This window comes from Temnothorax nylanderi, unplaced genomic scaffold (assembly GCF_030848795.1).
Source record: "Temnothorax nylanderi isolate EJ_2023f unplaced genomic scaffold, tnyl_v1.0 TNYL_tig0399_pilon, whole genome shotgun sequence".
Taxonomy (NCBI): Eukaryota; Metazoa; Arthropoda; class Insecta; order Hymenoptera; family Formicidae; genus Temnothorax; species Temnothorax nylanderi.
Genome location: NW_027249461.1, coordinates 104,915 through 131,367, shown reverse-complemented (window position 1 = coordinate 131,367; position 26,453 = coordinate 104,915). Strand labels below are relative to the sequence as shown.

Below are 26,453 nucleotides of genomic sequence, written 5' to 3'. Positions count from 1 at the left end.
CGTGACAGGCCCACAAAGTGAGAAGAAAATTTTCAATTTTGTCCAGCTCGTAGTTAAAAATTACCAAACTCACAGACACTAAAGAATAATAGTATAACCTTTTGAAGGTAGAGATTTTAAGCTTTAAAATTATTTTCTTAAACTTAAATTTTCTTTATTTTTGACAAAGTTACAGCTGCTTGAATTTTGCCTATTTTTTAAGAAAAATTAAGTGCTCCTCTAATTTTTGTGAAGAGTTTATTATTTATTACGTACAAGATTCTATTCAATAACCAAAAAATGTTAATACTTATTTATCCTATGTTATACATAAGGTTCGATAGTAACTAGTTGAGAGTTAAATAAAAAAGTTAATAACTTTTAATTAGCTTAGTTAATTTAAAATAAGTTAAGGAGGGATTACCGTTTTGAGAGCCAAAAACGAGGCTTTTTTCTCGATTTTCTTTTTCGGAAACTATACAGCCAATTTATTCTAGGTTTTACACATATGTTAACACACATTTTATGTATAATTCAGAATTTTTTAAAGTAGAAATAAGGAAAGTTACGGAAGTTATACAATAATTTATAAATTATACAATAAGTTATACAAATATTTGCGCAAGATGTCCGAGCTCGCAAGGTTCCTATAAAATCTGGATACTTAATAATATGAAACAGAAAATAAAACAGATTCTTAAGCTACATATGTTCGGTTATTGTTGGAACTAGAATTATTAAAAACAAACTATTTCTTCAATTACTTTAAGGTATGTAAAATTTTTTTAATCTCCAAAGAATCGACAGTTTTACATTAAAAATAAAAGGAAAAAATTAATGAATTTTAATTTCGTTACCTCCAATAATAGAGACTTCTTACAAATATGTAGTCACAGAGCAAAGCCGATCGGCTCATTAGTTTGTCTGAAATCGGGAACTAGTTTGAAATATGTCGTTTCGAGAAAAACGCTTTTAAAGTTTCAAATACAATTTAGTTATATGTATATTTCTAGTACTCACGTAAGTTTCAGCCTTATCGACGATTTCAGGTCCATATAGAAAGCCTTCTTTAACTTATGCAGTCATAAACAAATGTAGCTAATAATCCTGCAGCATCGATATTTGCACCAATTTTCGACGCTGGCGGGGCATAAGTCGAGCTGCGAGTTGCAAGTCAGTTGAGCATAAATACTTAAGTGTAGCATTTATGGCATTTTTTATGCTTTCCACACTGTCCACAATGTTTACTAACTGCTAGTCTATAATAACTTGTAAGCTTATTAATTAATCATTGTTAGCGCTCCCCTCTTAAATTTTTCTTTTTTTTAATATTGAAAAATTTTTCAAAACCTTTGCCTAACGTTCGTAAGACCATAGACTACAGTCGTATATGACGAAACTTTAAAAGGCCCATTAAGCGCTCTGATTTTGACCTGCGCGCCACTTCGAATAATAGGCTGGCTGTAACTTCCGTAATTTTCCGAATTTTTTATACAACTTTAGGGATAAATCCTTCAAAGTATGTACTTTTAAAAAATGCAAAAAAGAAAAAATCGATTTTTTGACCCTCGAGATTCCCCTTAATTTTTAATTTTAAGGTAGTCGACTCGCTACGTGCTAGTCATGTGACTGTTTGTAGGTTTTCACGTTCAGAAATATATTTCAGGCAATTTTTGCTAAGGGAAAAATAATTTTATGAATTATGGTGTAAAATTTCATACGTGACAAAGTATGTTACTTTTTCCAAATTCTGTAATTTTTCTCATTTGACTTCGTTTTGATCAGCTGATCATGCGAGTCGTCGAGAAAGGTTACAAGTGAGAAATCATCACATCTCCTTTTCGATTGAATTTTGACAATTACTGAGAAAGGATTTCAAAACGCATGACAGGGGTGTCAATCACTATCCAATTCGGCTAAGAAAGACGAGCCCCATAACCTGCAACTACAGCCAAGTCTTCCCAACCTCACCTCGACCAAAAAATGTCTGCTCGATTACCGCATTTTCACTAAAATAAACTAAAAAATTAGCAGCGAAATCTCCGGTAAACTATATATTTTATGGTTGCATCGGATTCTTCGAAATTTAATGTACAAAAAGCAATGTTTTTTCTCACTTCATCTAATCAAAAAATGCGAAAATATGTGATTGAAACCGTGATAGAGCCTTTTTTTCTGGCCGTCTGTATGAAGTAATGCAAAATTTGTGATTTTCGAGATCGATTTTCTAGAGTAAATAGTCGGTAAGGAGCCACAGAAAAAATCGACTGCAAAGCTGATCATATAATTTGATATAAAATCCAAAATTGAAAACTTTATCTAATACATGCCCTGACGAGGCGACTACCTTAACTAGTTAATTTTAAAACACATAAACTTAAACTTATTAACTTTTTTCCTAAATTAAAATTTTTTTTATCTCTAAACGCCATTTCTTTGTATGTTATTCTGCACAACAGTCATCGGTATTTTATAATTATTTGTAGTTTGTTTTTATATGTAATTATCAAAAAGCGTGCAGGCATATGACCAGTACAAAGTGGAGTACAAGGTTACTTGCATCTTTTTATTAATTGAAATTTTATTTTGTTTAATGATGATTATTAATATCTATGTAAAAATCACTATATTTATCTGTATGTAATTCTTTTAACTATTATTAGTTTTTCATAACTGCAGTAAAAGAAAAAAAATACATTCCTATATAAAAAACTAAATTTCTTTGTTATTTTAAATAAACTTGATTTACAAATAAAATAATAAATTTATTTGATGATTTATATTATAATTGTTTTGTTATCTAAAGTAATCAAATTTTAAATAATTATAACATTCTAATTTAATCTAAATAATATTTATAAAATTAACTTTTAATTTAATTTAAATTAATTTAATCTTAACGCAATTTTTGACTGAGTTAGTTTTTTGTTCATGCAATGTAATTAAATTAATTTTGTAAACTAAATTAACTTTAACTAAGTTTAAAAAAAATTAACTTACCCAACTCTGGTTATACACATTTGGGTCACTATGTACTCTTTGAAATAAATTGTTACGTATTACATATCAATGTGTTATCGAAAAAGAATTCGACATCAACGCACGTATCGTCGATATGCTTTTAGATCAGACGCGAATACGGCTGCTATGATGAAGTCTTCTTTTCCAATTACAATCTTAACAAGCGTCAATGCAATTGGATAAGATTTCTTCGTATCGTTCACTCGTACGATGAACAAGTCAATCTGATTGGTACAAAAGTAAAGGGTAAGTCGAAAGCAACATAGGTTTTTTAATAAAAACAAGATACATACGCTTGATAACAGCAAAGCAAAGAAATTTTAGATGTTAGTTTAAAATTAAAATTTAATAAACATATGTATATATTAAGAGACACGGTAGTGTCTCGCGCCAAGTACGCGCGGAGCGAGACCGACCGTGATGTGTGTGATGATGATGTGACTCATTTACGCGACGCGACGAGTTGCGAGTACTCGAGATGTTGAGATCTCAATAACGAGTGAACGGATCAAGTTCTAAGTAGGCTTGATCGATAGCTTGGGGTCGATTTATATAATAAAAGTGTTTTTATTTTTCCCTTATGTGCCCTACGAGCGGAGATATTGCGACGCAAAGTCCAAATGACAATTTTATATTAAGATACGTCGTTAAGATACGTCGTCGTCTCTCAATCAGAGAAACGTAACTTTCACTACTTTCAACGATAGATGGCTCTTGATTTCCGATAAGTTGCGCGCGCATTATTATCGATCCAGTAGGTAAATTAGGTCGATATAGACTTATCGGCCAGAAGATTATTTATTACGCGGACGGATGAGCTTTTAATATATGTATGTACGTGTGCGCTCAGCGCGTTCAACGCACTCAGTAGTTGTAACCTAGAAATGAATAGTGACAGTCGCCAAATAGTGATAGTGATCATCAACAATATACATTTGACCGCAGGGAGCTGACGCCGAGGAGATGTTTAAGAAGGAAGATATATCCAAAATTGCATACGTACGTACATATATATGCTGTCTTGTAAAAGTTCAAGAGAACGAGAAAGTGACCTGTAGCGCAATTTGTATTGTAGGCAAGTTATGCTAAAATATTAGTTGAATCAAGTCCATTATTATGATAGACGTTGATTTTATACCTTGATGGTGTCTGGAAATATTAATTATTCACGAAATTAGCAATAACAATTAACAAAATAAATTTTGGTAAATATGAAGTATATAGGCACCCTCTCCGATTTCTTTGAAATTTTCAAATTTTGTATACCTATTTTGTGTAGTAAAAGAGATTCTGAGAATAAAAATCGTCGCTCATATTCCGTTTGTTTCTATAATTAATACTTAAAACATCATGATGTCAATAAGTAAGGAAATGATAATTGGAACGATAATTTATAGATATATATTTCGCTTCTTACTTCAATTAGATCATATATGCTATTTACAACTTCAACATAGTCTGATTGATATATTAAATTCAATAGAGCAAATTAATAATAGTCTTTACTTGCAGTTCAAGATATGTAATTGGTAATCCGAATACGTGGCCGGTGGCCCAAATTTATTCGAAAAAATGTTTTGGGATAAAAATTTAAAGGATCACAATTAAAACAGACAACAGTTTGTGGTTTCATTGTCAGTTGAAAAAGTAGAGAATAGTACAAATAAACGGGCACAGTAACAACTGTGCCGCAAACAACGTAGAACTACGTCAACTGTCACTATTTCATATTAAAGTATTCAGCGAAGGAAAGTAGACGTAGGGCTACGTCAACTGTCTTTCGCTAAATAATAGTGACAGTTGACGTAGCCCTACGTCTACTTTCCTTCGCTGAATACTTTAATATGAAATAGTGACAGTTGACGTAGTTCTACGTTGTTTGCGGCACAGTTGTTACTGTGCCCGTTAATTTTTTTAAATTTAGCTTTGTTTTCTAAAAAAATTTTAGTACTGGTTTCATAAAAATAGGGTAAAGAGAATACCGATTTATGCTTAAATAAAGTATAAGTTATACATGTATTCTTATATATCATCATTAAAAAAAGGTTGGTATTAAATTTGGCGAAGATCGTTGAAGGGGTAACCGATTTACTTTGGCGAGAATCGGGGAAGGGGTTACCGATTTCTGCAAAAAATTTATACTTAACACTAATGACAACTTATTTATTACTCTACGATTATTATTTTCGAAAATATAACAAAAAACTACACAACCGGTTTAAAAAAAATCGGTATCGAAAAATTAACCCGTATTAACCCGTATCGAAAAATTAACCCATAAGTTGTCATTCGATAGCTTATATAGTCTCATTTTCTCTCTAAAGTCTATAAAATCTCCAAAAGGGGTTACCGATTTCTATCTTTTTTAGATAAAAATCGATAACCCCTTCATTATTAGCAATTTTACTAAAATTGGCATTGAAAACTAAAAATACGCAACCGGTTTAAAAAAAATCGGTATCGAAAAATTAACCCCATCGCCATTCCCGGAAAATTCTACCCCTGTTTCATATATAATTCTTTAAAATTCGGTCTATTAAAAAATGAGTAGTTCGCGGAAAACGTTGCAAGAAAACGTTGCAAGAAAACGTTGCAGTCGTGCACTTGAAGTTACCCCCCCCCCCTCCGGGAAAGACGTAGTTCTACGTCAAGAGTGTGCAAGTAGAAACCTGCACATTGCTTCCTCATAATTTTTAAGTGTGCAAGTAGAAACCTGCACATTGCTTCCTCATAGTTTTTAAGTGGGCAAGTAGAAACTTGCACATTGCTTCCTCATAATTTTTAAGTAATGCAAATTAGAACATTACGTCCTCACAATTTTTAAGTATGCAAATTATAAATTTGCACTTTGCTTAATCAACATTTTATTTCTCTCATAAAGCTGTCTCTATGAGGAAGCCTGTTTTTTTTTTTGATAATTATTAGTAGATATTTATTAATTTATCTTTTTTATAGAGGAAGCTTTATGAGCGAAATAAAATGTTGATTAAGCAATGTGCAAATTTATAATTTGCATACTTAAAAATTGTGAGAAAGTAATATTCAAATTTATAATTTGCATTACTTAAAAATCATGAGGAAGCAATGTGCAAGTTTCTACTTGCACATTTTTTTTTATTGTGATAAAGCTTTATTGCAACTAATATCTGTTATACTAATATCTGTTATACTCTTACAAAAATCAATTAAATAATTAATGTTTTTACTAAAATGATCTCTACTAATTGCGGATATATCTTATTTCTATCTTGTTCAATATCAACCTTCTTTTAATGATACTCTATATAAAATTGCATGTATAACTTATGCAACTTCTGCAACTTTTTAAGCAGAAATCGGTAACTCCTTCACCGATTCTCGCAAAATTCAAAACAACCTTTCTTTAAGGATGTATAGGTCGTACAGTCCTTGCTAAAAGTTAAACTTTCAATAAAAGAAGACTTTGCATGTATGTCAAACAACTCAACATTTTTTATATGTTAGAAGGGATTACCGTTAACAGTTTGAGTATGATTTTTTGTTATTTAAATAATTAGTATTGTTTAAACAATTAAAAAAATTGTTTTGTTCCAAAAAATTTTGAAACTTAAAATACAATATCAATGATGTATGTTTTACACATAAAAAAAGTTTAAGAAATATCTTAATGGTTTATTTATATTTTATTTATATTTACAGCAAAAATGTCGATTCTCTATAAGGGATAATGTTAATTTTAACAACTTTAAACTTAAATAACTCTTAAATAACTTCAAAATTTTACAGAGTATTTTTAATTTAATTTAGAAACAATTTACAGCACTTTCTGAATATATTTGAAATACCTCCAATACATCCTTAATTACAATAACTTTTAAACCAGTAAGAGAATTGTGCTGAAATTTTAAGTCAGTTTTCGTTAGTGTTTTATTTCAAACGAACTATTTTATCGTGCTAATTAGTAATCCGATTCACCTCGGTCTACCCTATACATTTTTTAGGCAGAAATCGGTAACCCTTTCACCAATCTTCGCCAAATTCAAAACAACCTTCCTTTAATGATACCTTATATATAAGATTACATGTATAACTTGTACACTTTTTAGGCAAAAATCGGTAACCCCTTCACCGATTATTGCCAAATTCAACACCAACCTACCTTTAATGATACTCTATCCATAAAAAAAAATTAAGCTCGATTTCTCGAAATTTGCGGAAATTAAAGTAATCATGTAGATTTTTTTAGATAGAAATCGGTAACCCCTTTATTATTAGCAATTTTTCTAATTCTATTATATTCTTCAGTTTTTTCTATCCCTATTTCATATATATAATTCTTTAAGATTTGGTTAATCAGTTCTTGAGTTATAGAAATTTTGGTAAATTTGGCTGTTTTTTTAAACAGAAATCGGTAACCTCTTTATTATTAGCAATTTTTATTAATTCTATTATATTCTTCAGTTTTTTCTACCCCTATTTCATATATAATTCTTGAAGATTTGGTTGATTAATTCTTGAGTTATAGAAATTTTGGTAAATTTGGCACACACCTACACACATACACACACACATACATACATACGGACATTTTTTTAAATGCGATTTTTCGACGTTTTAGAACATTCTGAACACATTGGCATCAAAAACTAAAAAAACAATTTTTTCTCCGGTATTTTCTACCCCTATTTCATATATAATTCTTTAATATTTGGTTGATTAGACCTAGCTTTATACGCGATCAAAGGTCCATATACGAAGTTTATAAAAACAAAGCTTCCTCTATATGGAAGCAATAACATATGATCCAATAGTAAGAAGCGAAATATATATCCATAAATTATTATTTCTTTATTTACCGACATTGTGATATTTTAAATATTAATTACTAGCTGGTTACCCGGGCTCCGCTCGGGAGTCGTTTTTCTTAAAACGACTTCATTTGTGTTTCAATATCCTTATTGTGGACAAACATAAGGAGTGTGTCGAGTGGTTGATTTAAAGACGGTAGTTTAACTTTTTCGCATGAATAACACATTCTAGGTGCTTAAGTTTTAAACTTTTTTGCTTGACAATGATCACATACTGCATCCATTTTCCCAATTATTACTCTCGGATGAAATTGATATTCGTAATTTGAATCATAACTAAATGCCTTTAATTTCAAATCGGACCGCATAAATGTTTTCATGGATTAAACATGTCGTAACCGGTCTTTTTCTACTCGAGTTTCACACTATTGAGTCATTTCCGCTTTTCCGATATTTCACTTACCGATCAGCGACATCATCCCTTGGTTTACCCGGGCGTTTTTTCGGGAATTTTGAGATTGCTCGCTCGCGATGTACACAGAACCTCGATATTTCACTTACCGATTACCGATTTTATCCCTTGGTTTTTTAAGTGAAAAATCGAGGTTATGTGTACATCGCGAGCAAGCAATCTGAAAACCACAACACTTTATTTCTTTCTATACTCTTCGCATGGCCGACAAATATTCATAATAATTTCTAAATTGTCTTACGAAAACACGAAATGTCTCGAAATGCAAAGCATTCATGTAAAGTGTGTCGCCGACAAATGACGTTTCTCATGTACTGAGAAAATCAATACAATCAGTACGAAGTTTGATGTATTGATTTTCCATAAAAACTGTTTGTGGAATTACTAAGCTGACCTGCTATCAAATCACTCTCTTGTCATTATAAGCTGCTGGTTTCACATATTATGTCATTTTGATAATTTATCACGATACGTTGGAAAATATATGAAATAGAGGTAGAAAAGACTGAAGAATATAATAGAATTATAGCGCGATATCTCCAAATTGGCGGATTTCTCAAAAAATTCAAAATTTTATTAAGAAAGAACCCTTTTTTACCGGTTATCGCCAAATTCAATACCAACCTTCCTTTAATGATACTCTATATAAAATTACATGTATAACTTATACACTTTTTAAGCAGAAATCGGTAAGGCAAAAATCGGAAACCCTTTCACCGATTCTCGCCAAATACATGTATAACTTATACACTTTTCATGCAGAAATCGGTAATGCAAAAATCGGAAACCCTTTCACCGATTCTCGTCAAATTCAATACCAACTTACCTTTAATATACTCTATCCATAAAAAAAAATTGCGGAAATCAGAGCAATCACATAGATTTTTTTAGACAGAAATCGGTAACTCCTTTATTATTAGCAATTTTTTGAATTCTATTATATTCCTCAGTTTTTTCTACAACTATTTCATATATAATACTTTAAGATTTGGTTGATTAGGAAAATCTAAACAGAAAAAGTTATTAAGTACGACCCTTTCAAAGAATTTAAAATTTTAGATATTCCGATTTTTTTTTCAAATTGGGTTGTAGCACAATGGCACATAGCCTCCCTTATGAAAAAGTAGTACTGGTTTTAATACTGGAAAAAGTATTGGTGAAAGTACTGGAGACATAAGTACTCAAAGTACTACTAAATTCGACCATACTGACTTCGTCAGTACTCCTTCCCAGTACTCATCCAATACTCATTCAGTACTCCCTTCAGTACTTCCTCTAGTACTCCCTCCAGTACTCCCTCCAGTACTTTCTCCAGTATTTCCCCCAGTACTCCCCCTAGTACTCCCTCCAGTACTCCCACCAGTACTCCCTCCAGTACTCCCTCCAGTACTCCCTCCAGTACTCTTTTAGTACTTATCGAATAATCGTGGGATACTAACGTGTGGTACAGGCGCAGTAAGGGAGAGTGGGCACCCTTGAACCATGTTTTTTCAAATCACATTAGATTTTTAATAACTTCATTATAATATAAATGAGACTATTCGATGTTTAATATAATAAACTTTGTTTGTAAATGATTTAAGAAGTAAATTTTCAGAAATATTTTGTAAAAATAATAATATTTCGAAATGCTGCGTTTGTCACAGTGGACCCCACGCGTGGGGTCGATTGAGCCATAGCGTAGGGTACACTGTGACATGTAATGTGAAAGGTAGGGTACCCTGTGACACGTAGAAGAGATCTGTTTAAATCCTGTTTATTACAAATCTTTGGTCAATTGAAAAACCAAGACTGTGCTAGAGAACCAATTTATCAATAATCGTGTCATATTTGTTTCATCAGATGACCTAAGAAATTGAAAACTGAAAACAAAGTCCTATAACCTCACTTTTTGTCGTAACCTAGCAGAGATCAACGAATATTGCCTCACAGCAACTCGATTACATGTGATCTGTAACTAAAGGGTGAAAAAAAGAGAAAATGAAAGTGTGGATATGATTATCGATGGAAATTATTTCATTTTATAGGAAAATTTAGGCACTAACATTTACTATTCCGCGATCAAAACACACTACGGAAACTCGCGCTGTCACGTAGGTAGGTTAGATAGTTCTGTAAGCGTGGCACAGAGGACCCCATCAACCTGCGTCACATTGGACCCCACTGAACATCGATATTATTTATCGTAAATATTTCAAATACAGAACAATTAAACGTTTTTGTGCGCACGTTGGTATTGAACCTAGATCCCGACGAACGTTTTATGAATTTTTTTTTAACTGTAGAATCCCTAGAAATCCATACATATCAAAAAGTTATGACAAGTAAAAATTTACTTTGCAAGGCTCCAATTACATATCTGCCTTTAACTAAAGTATATATGCTTATTTCGGCATAATTTTTTGATGGAAGTTATATGTTTTAAAAACGAAAGTTTTCATACCCACCGTCACTATTTTGCAGAACGTTAATACAGAAAACTCGCACTGTCACATTGGACCCCGTGGCTCAAGGGAGCCCATTCTCCCCTACTTACGCAGTACTATCCAAGTAGAACAAAAAGTCAAGATGATATCAAAATAACTATCATATTGATAGTTTAGTGTGTTAATTTAGTATTTTATTAATTTAGTATTTCCATGATACGTTACGAAAAAGTAGTACTAGCAATCAGTACTCAGTACTGAGTGATCAGTACTCGTAGTATTGACAGTATTAGTATGTTAATACTCATGAATATTGCAGAATGGTCAGTACTGTGCCTATTAGTTTCTTACAGTACTGGCAGTACTATCATGATAGTACTCCGAATATTAATCTGATAAAGTACTGACCACTTCAATACTTTGAAGTACTAATGAGTATTATTGCTTATAGTACTGCCAGTACTGTAAGCACTGACAGACACAGTACTGACCATTCTGCAGTATTCATGAGTATTAACATACTAATACTCTCAATACTACGAGTACTGATCACTCAGTACTGAGTACTGATTGCTAGTACTACTTTTTCGTAAGGGCTATGTTACTCAGGAAGACATAAGCTATCCACCGGTGTAAAAATTTTTGAAATCGATTCAGTAGTTTCTAAGATTACCCCGAACAATGCTACAAACTTTTCCCCTTTATATAATAGTAGAGATAAACAAACGGAATGAGCGATAATTTTCTTTCTAAGAATCTTTTTTACAAAATACACAAAATTTGAAAATTTAGGAATCGGAGAGAATGCCGTTATACTACATATTTACCTAAATTTTTATTAAATTAGCAAATTAGTAATTAGTCGCAAAAAATTACTAATTACGTAAAAATTAATAATATTTAGGTAAGTGTGAATTACGCATTACTCACAAAATTGATAATTTGTCAGAGAAAAATTTCTAGTTACGCGAAAATTAATATTTAGGCGAAAATGAATTAATTTCATTTACAAATTGATAATTAGTAGAAATAAATTCTTTATTATTAAAATAATTAATAGTTTGTCAAAAATATAAATTACTTATGTCTCTTGATTTTAAAAGTTATTAATTAGTTTAATATAAATAATTTAAATATTGCATTTAAAAAAATTGTTAAAAATAATTATGTTAATGTTATATGTATATATAGATATATATACAAACTTTTATTTTTTACAAATATGCACACATATATGTTCATATCTGTATAACATAGAGAATTGCAATAATAACATTAAATATAATAATAGTTATAATATTGAACTATTGTCTCCTATTTTTGATTAAATAAATACGTATCTATTAATTAAATACATATTTATTAAATATGTATTTAATCAATTTCAAAAATATGGGGACATTGTTCTATATTATTACTATTATTATATTTAATATTATTATTGTAATTTTCTATAGGTATCATACGAATATAAATACACATATACAAATATTTTTTTTCAAATTGGTAATTAGTAGAAATAAATTTTTTAAATATTATTTAAATAATTAATAGTTTGTCAAAAATAAATTACTACTTATTTGAAAATTAATAATTAGTGGGAAATAATTATTAATTTTTTCAATAATAAATGATTAGTCTCAGTAATTTACATATTACTTATTTTATAAATTATTTATTAATTGGTTTAATATAAACAATTTAATTATTGCGGTTAAAACGTGATTTTAAAAAAATAATTATGTTAATGTTTTATATATATATTTATATATATATTTATATATATATATATATTATATATTAATAAGATTAATAATTATTTCCCACTAATTATTAATTTTCAAATAAGTAGTCATTTATTGTTGACAAACTATTAATTATTTAAATAATATTTAAAAAATTTATTTCTACTAATTACCAATTTGAAAAAAAAAAATATTTTCACCTAAATAGTATACTCATTTTCACGTAGACTGAGACTTCCGGTTCCGGGACGACACAGTGTGGCACGTGGGGGTAAGGCGAGGGCATTTTGGCAGATTAGGAGGGATTAGGAGAGGTCAGGTGGAGGAGCGCGAGTGAGGAGAAAGTGGAGGAGCGAGAGGGTTTGAGAAAGTGGAGGGAAGTCGTAAAAGGGCAGAAAAAAGGGGAAAAAGAGTGTTGTAGCCGCGAGTGAAAGTGAGACGGGCCGAGAGTAAGCGAAGGGAAGAAAGGAAAGCGGTGAGTGAAGAACGGCCACGAACAGGGAATACACGGAATATAGAGGGAGAACAAGGCGATTACGGAGGCGGATTGGAGAGGCGGGCTAGGAATATCGGTAAGGATAGGAAAACTGGTCGTCGCATAGGGGACAAAAGCTAGGGGGAAAGAGAGTTTTGAAGGTGGCAGATGGAGGCGGAAAAAGAAAGAATGATAATGAACAGAGGGAGAACAGGCAGCGCGGGCTCACTCTTAGCTTGTATCCAAATGAGGAAAAAAAGAGAAATCGAGGAGAAATTAACAGAAAAAGCGGAAGAGGAGTTGCTAGAGAACTTTAATGCACTAAAGAAGATGAACAGATCGTTGACGGACAAGATAAAAAAAGACGAAGAAGGGAAAGAGAACACAACAGCAGAGGAGATGTTTAAGGAAATTCTAAGGAGAATGGAGGAGCAGGACAAGGAAAGAAAAAAAGATAAAGAGGTGATACAAGATATAATAAAAGGGTTGGTGGAAGAATTCAAAAGGAGGGAGGAGGAATGGGGAATGCAAAAAAAGGCGATAGAGAAAAGATTGAAAAGCTTGGAGGAAAAGGTAGAAAAGGCGGGCTTGAACGGAAAGGAAGGAAAGGAGGAAGGAGTATTAATAGAGAAACGGAAAGAGATAAGGGAAAATCTGGAAATGAAGGAGAGAAGAAGAAGGAGAAACAATATTATAGTGAAGGAAGCGACGGGAGGAAATGAGAAGAAAAGGAAAGAGAAGATCGAGAAGTTGGTGGGAGAAATAAATAAAACAAAAGTGGCAATTGAGGAAGTGCATAACATAGGATATAGAGGGAATAAAATGATAATGCTGAAGTGTAGGAACTGGGAGTCCAAGAGGGAGATAATGAGAACTAGGAAGGAGTTAGGGAAAAAATTTGACAGCTTTTTGGATGACGACCTCACAAAAAAGGAAAGACTGATACAGAAGGAAATAAGAAAGAGAGCAAAAGAGGAAAGAGAGGCAGGAAAAAAAACGACAATTGGTTACCAGAAGATGTGGGTGGATGGTAAAGAACTAATATGGAACGAAAGCGAAGGATATTTGGAGGAGAGGAGTGGCTGGCAGAAGAAATGGAAGGGCGAGGAGGGGTGGAGAAGGAGTGGTCTTAGAGAAAGAGAGAAAAGAAGGGAATCTTGTGGGAAGGAGGAAGTGGCAACGGAAGGAAAGGCGACAGAACAGACCGGTTTCGCCGCAACGTGTGCGACGGACGGGCAGCAGGATCGAGGGATCGAAGACGACAGAACAGACCGGTGCCGCCGCAGCGTGTGCAACGGATAGGTGGCAACGAGATGATTGGTATAATTGTCGGTCGCGGTAGGAGGGGAACAGGTAAGAGAAGCACGCGGCGACAGTAAAAGCGAACGGTGGAATAGAGGGACGATAAAAGAAAGAAAGCAGTGATAGTTAGAAGGTGATTGTGGAGAGTTCAAAGGTAAGGACGGGATACAGGGGTGGAGGAAAAGGTGAATCAGACGGAAAGAAGATTACAGGAGAGCGCGATAAGCAGAGGGGATAAATGATATAAGAAATAATTTTCAGTTTCAGAGTACACAGGAGGAACGGAAAAGAAAAAATGGACGAAAAGCTGAAGGTTAGAGGGACAATAGAAATCGACAGGGAGGCGATGGAGAAGATGTTGGAGGGACGAGCGACAAAGATGATGAAGAACTTCAAGGAGGAATTAAAGGAGCTGAGAGAGGAAGTAGAAAATCTGAGAAGGAAAGTTTACAAAATGGAGCAAGTGGCTGGTAAAAGGAAGAGGGACGGGAGTGAGGAGAGGGAGGAAAAGTCATACAGGAGAAAATGGTGGTCCGAAGACAATGAAAAGGACGATGTAGAAGAAAGAAGGAAGAACATTATAATCAGAGTAGAGAAGGATAGATGGGGAGGAAACTGCTCCAACTGGAAGAAGATGAAGCAACTGTTCGCAGAAGGACTGAGAGTGAAGGTAGAGTTAAAAGAGGTGGTCATGTTAGGACTAAGAGGGGATTGGCTGACGCTGTTAGTAAAGTTGGGAAGTGAGGAGGATAAATGGAGTATATTAGAAGCAAGAAGAAGAGAGGGAAGTAGGATGAAAATAAAGATGGACGAGGACAAGTCGATAGAGGAAAGGATCAAGAAAGGAAGGGAGAGGGAAAAGAGAAGAGAAATGAGGGAGGAGGAAAACGAGAATAAAAGGGAAGCGACAGAAGAGGATATTGCGAAGAAACTGGAGGACAATCTTATAATGAAATCGGACGAGGACGAAGACGAAGCGGAAAAGGGGGAGGGACAGGGGAAGAGACTATGGTAGGGGTAGGGAGGCTAATACGCTGCAACGAAATATGTTACAATCGATTTGATTTGGCGTTGGCGTTGGAGTGGTGATTATGATTTATTTTGTTGTTATGATGTATTGGATTTTAGTTTGAACAATTTTTTTATAAGTGCTCTATCTGGATATATACTGATAATTTTGATAAATATATTGTTAAATGCGCGTATAAATAAAAGAATTTATTTAAGTTTTGTCTTCATATAGAGCATGTAAAATATGTATTTGATTTATGAGTATGAATTGATTAATGATTTAGGATTTATGAGTATGATTTTGTTTGTGAGGTCGTCAAAGACCGAAATTGGAAAGATATGTATAGATATGTACAGGGTTGGGTACGTCCCTTCAAAACGCCCTTTAAGACCCCTTGGGGTAAATAAAGTAAACTTATGAATGAAATTTTCACGTAGACTAGAAATTTTTCTTTGACGAATTAAGGTAAACGGCCCAGTTATAGGCACCTTTATAGCAGCGGCCCTGATTTTCTATTATTTATGAACGCGATATATTGTTAAACACCAAACAAACTATTTTAACACGTGCATTAAAGCTTTCTGAGTAAGATTCATATTTTTAGTCAAATCATTCAGTTCTAATAAATAAATAATTATTTTCATAATGCTTGTTACTGCCAGCGTTTTTGGCACTATCGAAGTGCTTATGCCGCACTTTATAGCACCAACGGACCCAATTTTTGGCACTTCGAGACGTTACATTCGAAAAGGAGTTAAATTGTCCTGCGTATATTTCTCTCTCAGCAGTAATAAACAATGTTCAATTAGCTTGTAGATATTATATTTTGTCAACCTCTATACAAAAACTACATATAATATAAAATAAGACATATATACAGTTTCACAAAGTATATTTTGTCAACCTCTATACAAAAACTACATAAAATAAGACAATATAAAATAATACATTTTGCACACTTTTATAAAGTTAATTTACGAGTTTTTTTTTAGTTTTTCTTCACCTTGTAGGATTTCTAATGGCTATTTTTTTACTCTTTTCGCTATTTGTGCTTGTTCTTTTTGAACTGAAGTAAGGAAATGATATTTAAAACGACAATTTATGGATATAAGTATATTTCGCTTAATTCTTCTATTTAAATCTATTTTAATTAGATATTATATGTTATTTAAACTTCAATATAGTATCTGATTGATATATTATATTCAGTAGAACAAATTAATAATAGTCCTTGCTTGCAATTCAAGATGTAATTGGTAATGTAAATACATGGCCCATTCGAAAAATGTTTTGGTATAAAAATATAAAGGATCACAATTTAAGCAGAAAACAGTTTGTGCTTTTGGTTAAAGCAGAGAATACTCTGTATTTATGCTTTCTACTATTCTCTGCTTTAACAAAGATTGATAATTTCAAAATATATAATTGAATAAAGTTGTAAATAACATATGATCTAATAGTAAGAAGTGAAATATACATCCATAAATTATTATTTCTTCACTTATCGATATTGTGATATTTTAAGTATTAATTATAAACAAACGGAATAACAATTTTCCTTGAATATCAATAAATCTACCTCAATTTCTAGAATAACAAAGCAAAATTGATAATGCAACAGATTACAAACTCTGTGCCAAAAAGTAAAACGTAACCTTCATTACGTGACGCACTTCTTGGCGTTGGGAATTTAAGAGAAAAACTAACATACAGATAAACTATTACTTATCTAATCGATAATGTGATTCGTGCTGAACATGTTCATATAACCATTATGACGTTTTAATACTTAAATAGGCCGGTATTCATAGTCGAATCTTATATTTAAGTCCGTCTTAAGTACGATCTTAAGATGCCATTAACCAATCACAGAGCCATATTAGCATCTTAAGACATTACTTAAGCCGATCTTAAAATAAGACCCAACTATGAATACCGGCCATAATACTAAAAATCAGCAGTTTGACATTCGTTACCACTGAGGTGTCACCTAGGAATGTCGTTTGGAAGCCACTGTCGGCAATTTAAATACGAAACATTTAAAAAAAGTGTCTGTGCAATAATCAACAGTAAAAAACGCTCTTTAATTTGCCTGTAATCTTTTTTTATATTTGACGAAAACTTTATTTATTACAAATATAAATGTACCGTCGGTGCCAAAACTAGGACAGTGCCTATATATATGCCTATACTGGGCCGTTTACTTACCAATTTTTTAAATAATGCGTAATTCACTTTTACCTAAATATTATAAATTTTTACATAATTAGTAATTTTTTGTGACTATTTACTAATTTGCTAATTCAATAAAAATTGAATTTGTTGTTATTGCAAATTTCGTAAATAATAAAAAAATAAAAAATGGAAATTTTTTGTCGATCCCTGCTTAATACTACAAAATGCGTAATATCAGTACAAAATTACCTTTTTCAAAAAAGGTAAAAAAAGGCACCAAGTACACGCGTAATGGTGTAAATCCAAAAATTCAACCTAAGTGGTAGTAGCTTTACTTCTCCTTAACAAAAATAATATATCACAAAATTGCGTTACCTAACTCAACCCAAGTAACATGTATTTCAAAAAAAGATGTAAAATCTTTAAATTGCGCCAATTGCAAAGAGAATATATATATTGTTTTGAAAAATAATTGTTGTGCAACTACTTTTAAAAAATAAAACCCAAGCGGTAGGGGAGACCGGGGCTCGTTGGCACAAGAGGCAAGTTGGCAATGCGTTCCGTTTATGTATTTATAGCGAAAAAAACAATGGAAAAGTTATCACAAAATATCTCTTATATGACATAGGTACTTTTCCCAAAGTTTTATTTTAATCAGACAAATATTACAATAGAAAAAGAGAAAACTCTGATTTAAGAGGTGGCAAGTAAATTTTCGAGCGTTTCAAAATATCGTATTAATGTTCTTCAGCTTGAGAAGTAAATCAAAGTGACGTATCATTAGTTAAAAGAAAAGTTTCTGTTACTATACATGTTATTTTGATAATATAATTAGAAAATTCGTGAAAGTGTTAACGATTTAAAACGGCGAATGCGAGTCGGGCGCGGAACGTGGTGCGCAAATAAAACTAAAAAAACGTGTATTTAAATGTGATGAACGTTTCGGCTCTTCTTTCGAGCCATCTTCAGCATTTATTGAGATAAGAAGATTCTATTCCTGCAGAGCTCGAGGCAGAAAGCTCCTTTCTTGAGGAGATGTCGTGACAAGCGAGCTGGTACACGGTTATAGTGGACATTTCCACTGTAAAAAGAAAAAATATATTTAGTCAGTCGTTAAAACAGAAAGAGAAAGGAGAGAGCTCACCTCAAGGTCTGCAGCAGTCAGAGTACAAAAATGGAAAAGTCGCAGTAGGATGAATTCAAAAAGTCGCACATTTCGGAAATTAGAGACAAGTATAAAATAAAGTTTCACGTATGTCGGTTGGAAACGAAATGAGACGGCGGGTCGAAGATTCGTATGTCAGAAACAAGGATTGATATAATTATAAACAAAATACACGGCCGGGGAAGGGCGAACAAAGTTATAAATTATTTATGACGGACAAGTATGCATGGTGTAAACAGTCGGTGTCTGATTGTAAGTTTAAACTTGTAGGAAAATGGGCAGATATAATGCAGCGTTTTGTATAAATGTATATATCTCTTTTAATAATATCTTCGTTTTACAAGAAGTAATCAGGGCGCGTACAACCACAGAATGTGTGATAGGTAGAAGCGATTCTCTGATAGGGCGAAAAACTATGTAACTATAGATGGCACAGGAGTGCCGCCTTTATATCATTTCCAACAAAACTATGACGCTGTTGTCTTATGTATAACGTTCATCACATTTAAATACACGTTTTTTTAGTTTTATTTGCGCACCACGTTTCGCGCCCGACTCGCATTCGCCGTTTTAAATCGTTGATGTTATTTTGACTAATAACAGTAATTTATTGTAATAAAATGACTGAAATAAAACGTATGTAGGGATGGGGTATGTTGGCTCATATCAAGACAGCAAAGAATTAAAGAGTTAACAGTACAAAAAAAAATATTTAATCAAAATGAAATAAAATTTTTCTTGTAAAAAAACTTGGCGCTGCTAAACCTCGAAATTTAATAAAGTACTAGGCGGCAGTGTGGTCTAGTGGTAGAGCGCCAGACTCGTAATCTGAGGAACCAGGTTCGAGTCCACTAGAGCCATGTAACATGGAAAGTTTTTTCCGAAAAACTGCGCCCTCCGTGCAAGATAGGCTCTTGTGCGGAGCAAACTGGGCTCCGTCTTTCGGAAAGAGACGTTAAGCCGTTGGTCCAAAGGGTTAAGTGAGAGGAGAAAGGGTAGTATTGGATGAGAATGGAATAAAGGGTTGGGAACGTCCCTACAAAACGCTTTGCAACCCTGAGGGGAGTCAATAAACGTATTTATTTTTTTTAAAATAAAGTACTAAAATTCTTGATTGAATAAAAAACAATAAATAGAGAATATACATAATTTAGGGAAGAATGCGATGGGAGTAAAAAAGCAGCGCCAAGTTTTTTTACAAAAAAAATTTATTTTATTTTGATTAACAATTTTTATTTTGTACTGTTAACTGTTTAATTCTTTGTGATTAAAATGATTCTTTGTAATATTATAATTTTGTTAAGGAGATTTAAAGCTACTACCACTTGGGTTGGAATAGGAAGACCCTTGAATGGGAACACAAAGGTATGTACCGCTTGAATTTTATTTTTTTAAAGTAGTTGCACAACAATTATTTTTCAAAACAATATATATATTCTCTTTGCAATTGGCGCAATTTAAAAATTTCACTTTTTTTTAAATACATGTCATTTGGGTTGAGTTAGGTCACGGTCGTGAATACAGGTCTGGAAACTCTAGTGGTGGGGGTGACCCGCTTAATGAAGTCATTTTATGTAGTTGACACTATCACCATTTGGAGCGCTGGAGATTAGAGATTTTTTAAATAACGCAAATACATATTGAACATATTGAACATATTGACATATAACATGACATATGACATATGTCATATGTTATATAACATCCCAGATAGCCAAATGCAGAGAGTTTGCTGCCATGTTGCCAACAAGCAGCTTGTCGTTAATGCAACTAATTTTGACAAACTCGGGACAAGGTGAGACAGCATTATGCTTGTCGGGTTGAACTCATATGAATAATATTTCTATTAACAGCAAATTGATTGCAACGTGACAGCATCAATTTGTGATGGATTTGTGACAATTTCATATTGTCAACACTTCGTTAGCAACGATATACAATTAAAAAACTTTATAGCTTGACGACATATACACAATAACGGATGGAAATCATTATATATGTGTTGTTGCCGTCACGTTTGCATCATGATGCTCAAGATGGAACGATGAATCATTCATTGCTGTCATGTTGCTGACATGTTGCAGACAACATAACGTACCAATATTGCGAACCGTTTGCTCTTGAAATTGCGTCAACTGATTGCATATATAAGCAGTCATGTAGCTGTATTTGTAACGTGTTCTACTTCGATGTCAGCAAATTTACAGCAAATATGTGAAAACACATGCAATGCATTAGTTTGCTCAATATGCTATATCACGCTTGGCTATCTGGGATATAACATATTGACATATTGAATGTAACGAACGCACAAAGTCCTAGATAGTGATTCAATTGATAATGATATTCCATGATAAACAAATGTAATTATAATTTAAACATAGAAAAATAGCTTCGTCCGCCAGTGATTAAACATCAATTATATTATTAATTTATTACTCGACTAACTGGCCCATATAATTTAAACATAATTATAATTGTAAACATAAACAATCACTCTGTGAATAAAAAAACGGAAGTTTAATTTTAAAAAGTAATCATGTCTTTTATTAATTCACATTTATTACCTTGTATTTATCTCAATATGAGAAATAAACATTATTTTCTATGTACAACGGGAGATGATTAATTATTTTATTTGATCTTACGAATATCGCGGGGACCGTGTCACGGGGTGATACTATTTACATAACTACAATGCGTAATAATTAAATAACACATTATCTGACTTTTCGTACAATAATTGTAAAAAATAATCAGAATCGAACTAAAAACGGTAAGACTGCAAGCCGGATCTCTTGCTACCACTCATCCACATTTGAACTCATTTAAAACGTTGCAATGATTGAGACAACTTATTTACAAAACTCGCTGCTTTTTGCATATACTATTTTCCATCTTACATTTATTATAAAAATATTGTATTGATTAAGGTCCCCGCAATGAAAAATATAAGGAACAAGGAACAGATATTAGCGATTAAGACTAAAAAATCAAGAAAATTAGATGCAGGATGAAAAATACAGGCAACAGAAACAGGGAATAACACAGGCAACAAATTTTTAACCTATTGGAAGCCGTGTATTAATGCTACACTAGCTTTATTCCTGATTTCTTATTTTTAATCACTAATATCTGTTCCTTGTTCTTTATATTTTTTATTGTGCGGGAGCCTTTACGGTGAAACGTGAAACGAATTGGTGACAACGCGAATGCGTGATAAATAAGGGTGCTGTCACATGGCAGTCAGAAATTCGGAAAACGGAATCTCAGAAAAGTAACGGAGAGGGGGTCAACCAATCAGAGTCAGCTCGATCGGTGCGATTTTTCAAGGGCCGGGCTCCCCATGGAACGACTTTTACGGAAAACTAAATGGCATTCTAACCTTAACATATTTTTAAATTAAAGAAATTTCTATATAATTTTAGAGTATAATAAAAAATACGTCGAAGCTTTATTTTTTAATAGACTCTACTACTACGGTAAGTATCTTTTTTCTTCTAAAACAATAAAAATAATTTTTTCAATTTTTACTTATTCCGGAAATATCAGTCCATGGGGAGCCCAGTCACAAAAATTTCGGACTTTTCCGAGATTCCGTTTTCCGAATTTCTGACTGCCATGTGACAGCACCCTAATCCTTACAACGCAGCGACGCGCGCGGTCACATGGCAAACCTATGAAAATATCGTCATTAAGCGAGTCACCCCCACCACCAAAAAAACGGACGAGTTTCCAGATCTGTATTCACGACCGTGAGTTAGGTAACGCAATTTTGTGATATAATAATTTTGTTAAGGAGAAGTAAAGCTACTACCACTTAGATTGGATTTTTGGATTTACAACATTACGCGTGCCTTTTTTTACCTTTTTTGATAACATTTACGTTTCGACCTACTTGGTCTTCTTCAGAACGTTCTAATCGATAAAATTACACTAATAAATTACGCAAAATAGATATAAAAGATTGAGAGAGACAATGGCTGATGGTCAAATTTTAAAAAATTGCATTACAATAAAAGAGTTACAACAATTTTCGTCGTTGGACAAGCGCGAAATTAAAGGTCCAAAATTTAAGAAGGTCCAAAGTAATGTGAGAACCGACTTATTGATCGCTGTGAGAATACAAAAAAAAAAATTATTTGGATACCTGAGTCGAATCTGAATTTAAAGTAGTAAACTTACATAAGTGGTTGTATCACAGTATCACGTGAAAGGAAAAAGAAAAAGAAAAGAAGTCTCGATCAGCCAAAGGCGTCTCGTCTGTGTGAAGTATCGTGAGAGACTGAGAGAAGTAATAGAAATGTTTTTGGATCTCATGCTTTTGTCCTGACTGTATTGAATAGTTCACTAAGAATATCGAAATACGATTCGTCCAATAGTTCCGCGTCTTTGTTAAGATTGATTTCATTGGTTTGTTCTTTGATGTGAATAATTTCCGCAATTAATCGTTTTTGGTAATAAGGCTCAGAATCCAAAATTCTGGTATTGTCCCAGTCGAATGTGTGGTTGAATTGTAAAATGTGCTCCGATATTACAGAATGCTTAGCCTGATCCAATTTAATGTTGTTTTGGTGTTCTTTTAATCTCGTGCGTAACTGTCTTTTGGTTTATCCCACATAAGATGCGTCACAGTCTTTGGAGTGAATCTTATAAACTACGTTGTTATTCATTAATGGCGGGTTTCTGTCCTTGTGGACTCGTATAAAGTTTAACTTATTAAGACAACGGTACCCTACTGTAAATTTTGATCTGTCAATTACAGAAGCTCGTGCCGTTGCAGCATTTATATAAGGGAGTACAAAATATCTTTTTATTTCCTCTTTAGAGTTATTCTTTATTCTGCTATTGTCGCTTAAAGGTTGTGATTTTTTTAGAAAAACTAACTTTCTTAATCTGAGATTGATTTGCGCAAAAATCAAATCAATAGGTTAACCGTTGTGTGAGAAGGCCCATGGACGATATCTTAGTTTCCCGGGGCCTCCCCTATATAGCGCCGAGAGGGACACCCGCGGGGGGGTTTTAGCCGGTAGGAGTCCGGCATAACCGTCCGCCCCGCCCCGGGGGCGGGGGTATCCGATGCAGGATTTCCCCCTCGTTACAAAAAAAAGGTTAACCGTTGTCGATTAATGTTGACGATTAATTCAAGATTCTTTTTATAAAAGCACGGATGAGAGAGACAATAAAATTGCTCTATCAACAAGACTGTATATGGTTCCCTTTTTGTGGTGTAAGGGGTGGTTAGAAAAGAATGATCAAATTCTTCCCGAAAAGGTTTTCTCTCTCAATCTTTTATATCTATTTTGCGTAATTTATTAATGTAATTTTATCGATTAGAACGTTCTGAAGAAGACCAAGTAGGTCGAAACGTAAATGTATATTTATATATACATATGTTTATTTAATTTTAATTTTAAACTAACATCTAAAATTGCTTTGCTCGAATTTTAGCCGTTTAACTTTCCTTAGGTTACTTATAACCTTACTTATAGTAAGGTTATGTTAAAGCCTTACGTATAGTAAGGTTATAGAGTAATTATAATGTCAAAACAAAAAAAATTACTTAAAAGAATTAAATCAAATACAATGTAATACAAGTCACAAGTTGAGTAATAAATTAGGAAAAACAAGCATTAGTATTTTTCTTTCGAGATATCTTGTTTACTTCTCACATATGATTATTAAATATTTGTTTCATTTATTATGTTCGATCTTTTGCTTTTTATTTAAGTGAATATAATTTGATTTTTAAAATAAGTGTTTAAAAATTTTTGTGAAATAATACACTGCTAAAAAATTAGGGGATTACTTTTTGTTATTAAATTTTTGCCTATTTTTAAACTGTAATTTAAACTGTACTCAGTGAATAATTAATGTAAAAAAAAGTTTAAAAAAAGGTTTTACAGGGCAAACTCTTTACTATAAGGTGCTTTTATTCAATTTTCACTCAGGTTAATATTCAAAGGCGTGGTCAACTTTAAATAAGGACGTATTTGATAGGTATGAGATATCCAAAATCTTGAAATTTGCAGTCTTCCACCGCCTAACACAAAATTGGCGAACATAATTATTGATACGATTATTGCCGAACATAATCATTGAAATCCGACTGAACAACCTGCCCGTGGTGCACATCCGGTTACGCAAATGCCGGCGGTATTGTGCTGAAATCGTAAAAAAAAACAGGAGTTACTTTAAATTGCGATATCTCGCAAAATAATCGACGTAGGACAAAATTTTTTTTTTCATTTAAAAGGACAAAGTCAGTACTTTGAGATAGTATCAATAATTATGTTTGTTAATTTTTTTGTTAGGCGGTGGAAGACTGCAGATTTTAAGATTTTGGATATCTCATACCTATCAAATACGTCCTTATTTAATGTTGACCACGCCTTTGAGTATTAACCTGAGTAAAAATTGAACAAAATACCTTATAGTAGAAAGTTTGCCCTGTAAAACCTTTCTTTAAACTTTTTTTACGTTAATTATTCGCTGAGTAATTATAGTTTAAAAATGGGCAAAAATTTAATGACCAAACGTGATCCCCTAATTTTTTTTAGCAGTGTATTTAAGAGTTACACTGATGAGGTAACGGGAACCTTTTATAGTCCGTTAACAATATGTTAATATCTTTCTATTTGATACTTCGCTCTATGCTTTCCTTATCTTGCATTTCCTCAGGTGAACCTATATTTGAGGTAATAAAGAACATCCAGCCGGACACAGAACTGGTGGCTTGGTTCCTGCCAGCAACGCAACAGGACTTTGTTATCATTTCTCACGATGTATGCTCCAGATCAGCGATCTACAGGTGCACGATCGATTCTATTTTAGACGGTGAGTGAAAGACGTAGGTAAAGCTTATTTACAGATATCGCCAATAAACATCATTGCAAAAATATGTTTTTAATGTAGATACTTGAATCACATTTAGGAGCTTCCGATAACTTTGGCAACATAATATGAGACTGATTCTTTAAAAAGCACTTTTTAAATATTAAATGTTATACAAAAATAAAGTATCGTCGCGGCTAATTACCCTAGAGTTATGGACAACAAGAAGAAAATATAGTAGGGGGTGTACATCTAGAAATAAAAATTAACTTAATTAGTTTAATATTATTATTAATAAAAGTATTATCTAACCTGACCTAGCCTAACCTAACCTAACCTAACCACGCTTAATAAAAGTTAATTAAGTTGGATCATATTAGATATACCTACAACAAAGACTTTATTATTATATTAGAGGCTAGTGAAGGATATTTTGAACATTTAAAACCAAATTTTTCTATGAATTGTGAATTTTCTGATTTTACCTATGACCTCCAAATGCGATTTCTCGCAAAATACTCGCCCAAATTAAAAAACAAGGTACAGTTGTAAAAATAATTAAGAGATATATCTTTATAAAACAATGAGTCACTTACCTCTTATTTAAGATTTTTGAAAAGGTATCTATCCTAAGCAAAAAAATAAAGCTGCACGGTTGAATCTATCTTAATTATACATTCCTCTTAAAAACAAAATTAACATGTTTTGGCAAATTTCGTACAAATCGGTGAGTTAGACGGGGAATGGAAAGTTTTCATTGGCTCACCATGTATACGATTTTTATATAAAAAACATATACTGTAACACATTATTGTGTACGCGCGCACGTATGCACACACACAGAAAAATATATACTACCTGCAAGTTAATATTACTTGCTTCAAGTATTTGATAAGTTCATATATCCGCAAATCTACCATAAAGTCGTCATAAGTATCACATTTACTCAAAACATATTCTAGATCTTAGCAAGTTTAGTACTTGAAACAAGAATATTAAATTAATACGAACATTCTGTTTACTTACAATATAGAGTCCACGGAAGAGAAGCATATACTTC

General features: G+C 32.7%; 1 protein-coding gene and 1 pseudogene across 2 annotated transcripts; both read left to right on the top strand.

Moving 5' to 3' along the window:
* The window catches only part of LOC139782259 (uncharacterized), a 79,535-nt pseudogene that overhangs the window by 8,312 nt on the left and 44,770 nt on the right, over positions 1-26,453 (top strand).
* LOC139782255 (uncharacterized) lies at positions 12,529-15,739 on the top strand. Of its 2 annotated transcripts, none has more exons than XM_071721226.1 (2): positions 12,529-14,361; positions 14,469-15,739. In XM_071721226.1, exon 1 carries the CDS (start codon positions 13,074-13,076, stop codon positions 14,205-14,207), a length of 1,134 nt encoding a protein of 377 aa, XP_071577327.1. In that variant the 5' UTR covers positions 12,529-13,073; the 3' UTR covers positions 14,208-14,361; positions 14,469-15,739. The 2 variants fall into 2 exon arrangements, with proteins under 2 accessions (XP_071577327.1, XP_071577328.1); XM_071721227.1 differs by having other exon boundaries at positions 14,469-15,732.